Here is a 7,982-nt window from a genome sequence, read left to right on the forward strand (position 1 = left end):
CTCATCAGTCTGAAAGAAAACAACAACTGTAAAATCACATACATATCATATAAAAAAAATTTCAATTATTTTGAGAAAGGGAGAGCCCATCCCATTTGCTGGGGCAGTAATAATGAGGCAACACATCAGTTTGCTGTTTATTGGCATAACTATACCTGAGTGAAGAACCAGGCTTCAGCGTCTTTACGGTTCTTCTCAGCCAGAGCTTCATACTGTTCCCTCATCTCAGAGAGAATTCTGGTCAGGTCGATGCCAGGAGCCGCATCCATTTCCACGTTGACTGTTCCACTTAGCTGATTTGAATACTCTTTCATTTCCTGCATGAGCAGAAAGCAGAGGGCACAAAAAAGATTAGGCTAGCTCTTCTCATACACTTTCTGCCATCAGCAATCCGTGCAGTGGTACGCAGCACTTTTATTATCAAGCATCATAGGTGGAACACACCTAAAAACGTTCATCAAATTTTATCTCTCATCACACATGCTTTTCCAGTCTCCGTATACTCACACACAACACACACATATTTACATGTAACTTATATGTATGTTTCTTTTACTCAGCTTAACTTATCCCAGTGACCTGTCATGTGCTCAAGAGTGTCAAACTGAAACTAATAGGTCTGAACAGTTTGGAATCAGAAAAATGCTTCTCAGGACACGCTTCGGATCCTTTTAATATTACAGTTTTCTTCTTATTAAGCTGTAATGTTGTCATTCTGGTTTTTTTGTTTGGATTTCCCCTTCCCCACCCGAGAGGCATAAATTCCAAAGGGAAGTAATTTTCTCTCTGCACTGTTATGGACTCTCACCTCCTCATGGTTCTTCTTTAGATAAGCCAGCTCCTCCTTCAGTGTTTCAATCTGCATCTCCAGGTCAGCTCTGGACAGAGTCAGCTCATCCAGGACTCTGCGCAGACCGTTGATGTCGGACTCTACGCTCTGGCGCAGGAACAACTCATTCTCATATCTGCAGTTTAAAAAAGAAACAAGCACTGGAATGTGTACGAGTTTGTATTCAGTAGCGCTATAAAACGATGAAATTTTATACTGAATGTAGGAGGACCAGGGGGCTATAAATGGAAACATATATATTGAAAAAGAAGCGTAAAGGGAGTAAAGATCTTTTTTTCCAACATCCTACTATGACATATGAAAGTACATGCATTGCCATCTGATTTTATTCTTGAGGAGTACATGACATTTCACTTTGCAGAACCTACTAATGATTATCAGCATCAATAGAAAAGTTGTCACACAGGACAGTCCATTTGCGGTGTCCTCTCAAATTTGGTGTGAAGAAAAGCACAGATTGCCCAGTTCTGCCTAGGACACTGGAGGAGAAAATATAAAGCTGCAGGTACATCACTGCAAGATAAATCAGTTGTGCAAGTATCTTTATCATCTTTTCAGCAGTGTCTTATGTACTGCTGAGTCCATGAGCCAAATAAGCCCCAAATTACTCTTTGTCTTTCTTTTCTAAATTTCAGACTCTCTGAGAGAGAACTACTGCAACCCAACAGCAATCTCTTCACACCACTGTTCCTTTCAAGTGAAAATCCCAACCTATTCCTGTCCTCTTTTCTGCTGTGATTTAGGCTAGTAAAAATAGTTAAGAGCATCGCTAAAAAATGACACGAACTATAATTTATTATGTAAACAGCTCAGTGACCTGGATGCTGTGTTCTATCATGTTTATGTTCCGAACCGATCCTTCATCAAATTGATTCAGTTTGCCAGGGTTTTTTTCAACGGAAGTTATCAGGAAAAATACCTATCCATAATTTCAAAATGCATCCTTCAGTGACTGAAGAACTTTATTTTCTAGATAAAAAGTAAAACTAAACTTCAGAAAACTGTTTTGAGAGGGAGAGACAAGGAGAGAGATGACAAATGTGCTCCAGGTAAACTTACTTCAGTCTGAAGTCATCTGCAGCCAGCCTGGCATTGTCAATCTCCAAAATGACTCTGGAATTGTCAATAGTGGCTGCAAGGATCTGGCAATTAAGAAACACAGAAAAAGCTTCCTGTGAATAATGGTGAGATATCATGGTCCTGAGTACATAGTAGGTAGTTATTGAGGCTGTAAAACATCAAAGAACATAGAAAAAAATGGACCTCTGTTGTGATGTCACTGGTTAAATACGCTTTTTGGATTGCAATAGCCATTTCAATTTGTTATGTTGCTCTTTGGTCACACTGTAATGCTTACAGCTTTTATAGAGAAAAACCAAAAACGCTAAGCTCTTTTTCACATACTGTATGCAAACCAGAGAGCTGAGATACCTTTGTGTAAAACAAATTAGAAACATAATTAGAAAATACATCTGTACAACACCTGATCTTATCTGTAGCTAGAAGAATTATTTTTTCAGCCTTTGAAGCCTACCTATCGCATTCTTTACTATTTGATTACTGAATAAATATATTGATAATTCTAAACACATTTTGCCATGTTTTGCTAACTTCTAGTGCAATCATTTTAATTTCAACAAATGTCACATTTTCAGGATAACATATTTGCTTTTTAAATTAAGATAAAGCTACTCTCTTCTGCTAGAATGCTCATAATCACAAGATATTTGGGGTTGGGGATTTCTGTATTTATTTTGTAATTATTTTCGTTTATTTTAAAGAAATGGAATATGCAGTTCCACAATTCTAATGCATTCTTATAACTCCTCTACATATGAATGTCATACCTTGTCTCGGAGATCTTCAATTATCTTGTAATAATTACTGTAGTCCCGAGCTGGGCTGGTGGGAGCTTGCTTCTGATACCAGTCTCGGATTTTAATTTCTAAATCCGAATTTGCCTCTTCCAGTGCTCGTACCTTGTCCAGGTACGAAGCCAGACGGTCATTCAGATTCTGCATAGTTATCTTTTCATTTCCAGAGAGAAGGCCATCACCACCACCAAAGCCACCACCAACGTCAAAACCTCCACCAAAGCCAGCCCCTCCACCAAAGCCAGCTCCTCCACCAAAGCCAGATCCTCCACCAAAGCCACAGGCTGCACCACCACCAAAGCCACTGTAGCCTCCTCCATAACCACTGCCATAACCGGAACACAAGCCGCCACCACCATATCCACCTCCTACAGAGGAGACATACCTAGCTGAAGAGATGGAGACACCCCTGCCACCAGATCCTCCATGTATGCTTGGAGCTCGGCAGGTTCCTCCTGTTCGGACGGAGGAAAGGCGAGAGCTGCTGGTTCCACCACCCCCAAAGCCACCACCATAGGTAGAAGAAGAGCTTTGCATGAAGGAAGTAGCCATAGCTGCAGCACAAGAAGGTGCTAATGTCAGTTATTCAGCTTGGTGTAGAAGAGGAAAGTATGTGCCTTCACTGCCCCGGTGCTTCTTTTATATCCTCAAGATAGGGTGTAGGAGACAAACCCAACCTGCAGCCCTCCCTCCAAAAGTTCTCCTCCCTAGAGGTGAGGCCAATTATGATGACATTCCTCACAAAGAGAGCTGGCTGTGCATCTCAGGGGCTAGGGCTTGGGTTTTCTTTTTTAATTAAATAAAAGGGATGATTCAGATGAGTGTTTTTTCTTCAGGCTATAGTTCTGAAACATGGAGTTTACTTGTCTGACATTTAAGAATGGAAAAACAAAGTGAGTTCAACCACACCCACTTACCCGTTTACAGCAATCACCATGGTTATTTTAAGAACATCGACTTTTTCTAAAAATGAAGTTTAAGTAAAATTCTCCTTTCATTGAAAAATGTGCAATCATCTGTTCATCTCACCATTATTTCTTCTTTTCTATCCATATTTTTTCCAATTAAAAATTTGGAATTGAATTTGCTATGTTCTTATTCCTGTTCTTTGCTTGGAACTAATATTTAGATTTTCGAGTCTGAACTTTTAGTACAGAAAGTGTATCATCATAGCATTGCATGAGGAGCAATTAGCATACACCAATGTACAGGGCATGGTTCATATAGTAATGCTGGTGAAATAGTCAAGAGAGGTAATACAAGATTGAAATAATTCAGTTAAAAGAAGAAATGTGGGAGGACTAAGTTCCTGTTACTTTTGGAAAACATAAACAAATTTGGTTTAAGATGAAACCGTTCAGATAGCAATTAATGTGTTTAATGCCAATATGCACTATGAAATGAAGTAATTCTTGAAAACAAGATTTGAGAAGCACTTAGGAGAGTCATCTTAATCCTTCATTTAAAGTAAGTGGGAGTCTGAAACACCAGTATTTCTCAAATCTAATAATTTGCTAGGGAAATTCGAAAGGCAGTAATTCAGTAATACAGCTCTGTTCAATACTTATGGGATATTATGGGAAACCAGATTTGGGAGATTTTTAAGGAAGTATTAACTGCTTGTTTACCCTGCTGGGGTGTGTCACTGGGGATAATGTGTGTGTAGAGAGTGTGGCAACAGCGTGGAGTTTGAAGAAAGAGCCCCATTCTTTTTGCACAACAAGGTGACATTCTTCAGATGAAAGCCACAAGTTGCAGTTGAAGAAGTAGGGGTATGGTAAGACAATAAATTGATACTGAGGCGCATAATGGTTTAAGGAAACTGAGGGTTGAGAGGAGGGAGAAAAGCAGGGACGAAGTGAAGATGGGAGGAACTTTCTCTGGTGTCTAGTTCAGAACCACCAAAATTATTTTAAAGTAAAACTTTGAAATAAAGAAGAAAAATTATATGTTTGCTAACAACACAATAAGGAGAGCATTGTTTTTAGCACAGTTTTTGACAGTACTTATCAACAGAAAATGACCTTAGAATTCAGGATGGGTGATTCAGATAAACTGAGGCTCATACCAGTTGTTGGAATAAACTGAGGGGTTTTCTGAAATTTACAGTTGAGACTTTAATGCAGCCTCAGGGAAATACACAGCCTTTTTACTAGGAACCATGTGTACTTGGGAGGAAAGAAACATCAAAAATCTAGCTGTGATACGCAGCTTAACAGCCTGGTTCTGAGAATGTCCACTCATTCTTCAGCTGATTAGAAAAGACAGGGTGTTTCACAGTTGTGGAAACATGTTTCAAACTGAACCTGGACCTTTGCCACAGCAGTTCAGTTTTGCTGTTGGGCAGATTAATGGTTCTGCGTAGCTTGCCAAATCTGTGTATCTCCAAGAGTTTGTATCTCAGGAAACAAGTTTAGACAAACTCTCCTAAAGATAAAAAAGTCTTTAAGACCCCTGTAATGTAAATATCCTGAGGTGTGCATGCTGCTAGGGTCTGTTTAACTCTGAGTGATCCCACAATAAGCACGATCAAATTCCATTTTAAAAAAAATCTAGCAAAATCACTTCTAGAAAACACCATAAACTTTAACAGGAAACTTTGGGGATTTTTCATTCAGTCTTCTTTCACTCAGGCTTTATAACTTCTTTGGAAGCTTGCTGGTGAAATACACTTTGCTGCTTTTTACAGTGCCCTGTGTGTTATTCTAGATTGTTATCAGATGAACACTTATAAAAACCAGGTAGCAGATATAAAGCCGTTTCTTTCCTGTAGAATATTTACCATTGGGAAAAACAAAAATAAATCAAGCAGACAATACAGTTATGTCCTATAACACAATTCAGGAAACCGTAGTGGTGGGGATTCTGAGGCTTTTTCAATTTTCTGTTAACCATCAAACTCAGATCCTTAGAGTGTGTCTCCCATGATCAAAAGCTTGTAAATGCAGCGTGCAGCATTTGCAGACCTGAGGCTTATCCCTGCCTTCATCTTCACTATTTGTTCTTTCATATTAAACAGCTACTTCTAAATAGTTCCTAATATTTTACTAGAAATTGCCAGTAGTATTTTCAAACCAAAGGAGAACCCAAGGAAAGGTGCCTCAAAAAAGCACTGTGAAGTTTGGGGGTGGTCGGTTACGGATCATTTATTTGCATCTTGCTTCAGTTGCTGTGCTTCACAGGTATTTTTCTAAAGAGAAAAAAAATTCACTTTTGAGAGCTTACTCGTGAACATCGGCTCTTCTGGTGAGAGAGAAACGGTAAATACGTCTGTACCTCTTCACGGAGAGCAGACTGCTGGCAAATGCTTGTGTGTATTCAGAATTCACTCACTCATGGTATTTATTTGTATAGATATTGTTGGTTTATTACTGTCTCCAGGTTGAAGACTTCTATATCAAAACCTAAATGCGTTATATCATTTTATAATAGACTACATAAGGCAAAGCTTGCTTTGGTGAAAAATTAGATACAATTTGGTATTTACATTAGTAAAAGTTTAGAAATCAAAAGTGTTTTGTTGAATCTAATTTCATATCTGAATTTGAAGAAGTATGTGAAAATCATCTGTCTTTAGCTCAGTTCTAGAACTAGGTATAATTCTACATACAGTCATATTCTTTTCAGTTATTATTTCTGCATTTAGCTATGTTCTATCTATCATTTAAAAAAATGGTTACATTTCTCTAAATTCATGAGGTTTGGAATGCTTCCAGATTAGGGAAGCCCCTCTTAGGGCTTTAAAGGAACATCTCAAATAGGTGCTCTCTGTACCGGGAGGGATCTGTGTTCCTCTGTGCATTTTTCATTTAGCTCTTTTCTGCAGCTGGAATGTGAACTTCAATCTACAAAATTTTCTCCTTACAGTCTATACAAGGAAATTGAAGCTGATCCCCTGCTGAAGTAAAAAGAAATGCTATTTCAAGCTTATGCCTTTATTCTGTTCTCACTACCTTCACTCTAAGATTTCTTATCCAATGTCTTGACACACAGTTTCATCCTTTGCACAGTACTCAGCATTGTACTTGTGGTGCGTAAGCTCCTTGGCTTGTCATGCTTCCACAGAGCTTTCCTGGAAGACATTCCCTGACATGTCTATGCTGTGCAAACTCTTTTATTACTTCTGTTACGGGATTAACGGAGTTGACACACTTTAGCCTCTCCTTTCAGGAGGACAGAGAGTTGCATTCAAGAAGCAGTTTGTTTATCATCTCAGTCTTTGCTGATAAAATCATCACACAGACCTTACATACCTTTAGAAAACACTTTTCTTCTGAACCATATTTTAAAATTATAGTCTCTGAGTGATTTTACATTAAACATTTCACCAGAAATCCTTCGTTACCCAAAAGTATGGGACAAAATCAATAAAACTATAAACTAAAATTCAAATTAGGCTATAAAAACAAGAATTCTAGCCTTTTCAAGATTCTTTCTAATCTCTGAAACCCCCAATTTCTTTAGCAGGGTTTATGAGTTAATTCAAGTCTTGGCACTTTCAACCTCTTAAACACTTTTAAACTGTTAACCTTTTAAACATCTTTTTTCCTAAACATTCATTTAATTCAGTCTTTGAAAAGAAAACTTTTTGGTCAAAATATACATTTGCAAACTGTCCTTACAACTTACAGTTTGCATTCTTGGAGCACGAGAATTTCTTGTCAGACTTTCACATTTGCAGCTATTCAACACAAGAAATCTGCACCAGTAATCTCATACTTCGACTGGTTTTGTCACAAGAACTTGCTCTCAGGGAAAGGGATTTGTTAAGATTAAAAAACAGACCTGGAGTTGTTTGTTCTTTCATCTGGGAAGGATTCCAGGTCTAACAGTTGTAGGGAATAAATTTGGTACAAAGCATTTATTAGAAAGTATGTCAGCACTCAGGAACAGCCTGTACTGGAGCACTTAATGCAGAAGAGCTTTCTTCTCCTTGCTCTTCCAAAAGCAGACCCTGTATAAACGGGTGAGCTTCTGAAGAACCACCTGCATCTCGTGTATGCCAGTGCTTTTCATGCCACTTGCTCCCTTTCAATTCTGCACTTGTTTCCACCAGAGGACCTTAGTCCCCCTGTCCCCCCCATCTTGTCCTCCTCTCTGTATCTCTTTGCTGATTCTTACTTTCCATGACTGTGTTTCTTTTCTGTCATAGTTTTTCCCTGTCATAGTGAAGCCACTGCCTAATGCTATCATGCTAGAGTTCCAGAGGCTAAGCTGGGATTGTCAGTGTCAGTACTTGACAACTAATGTTGGCAGCT

At 38.6% G+C, this 7,982-nt stretch overlaps 1 protein-coding gene across 1 annotated transcript in view; it reads right to left on the reverse strand.

Annotated features, from left to right (window-relative positions):
- LOC103921630 (keratin, type I cytoskeletal 15-like) overlaps positions 1-3,276 on the reverse strand; it is a 5,428-nt gene extending 2,152 nt beyond the window's left edge. The window contains exons 1-4 of the mRNA XM_009329623.1: positions 2,698-3,276; positions 1,910-1,992; positions 809-965; positions 154-317 (exon numbers count right to left, since the gene is read on the reverse strand). Coding sequence (XP_009327898.1) covers positions 154-317; positions 809-965; positions 1,910-1,992; positions 2,698-3,276 — 983 coding nt within the window. The remainder of the gene's footprint in view (positions 1-153; positions 318-808; positions 966-1,909; positions 1,993-2,697) is intronic.
- Between the last annotated feature and the right edge of the window lie 4,706 nt (positions 3,277-7,982).

Source organism: Pygoscelis adeliae, unplaced genomic scaffold (genome assembly GCF_000699105.1).
Source record: "Pygoscelis adeliae isolate BGI_AS28 unplaced genomic scaffold, ASM69910v1 Scaffold388, whole genome shotgun sequence".
In the NCBI taxonomy this organism is placed as follows: domain Eukaryota; kingdom Metazoa; phylum Chordata; class Aves; order Sphenisciformes; family Spheniscidae; genus Pygoscelis; species Pygoscelis adeliae.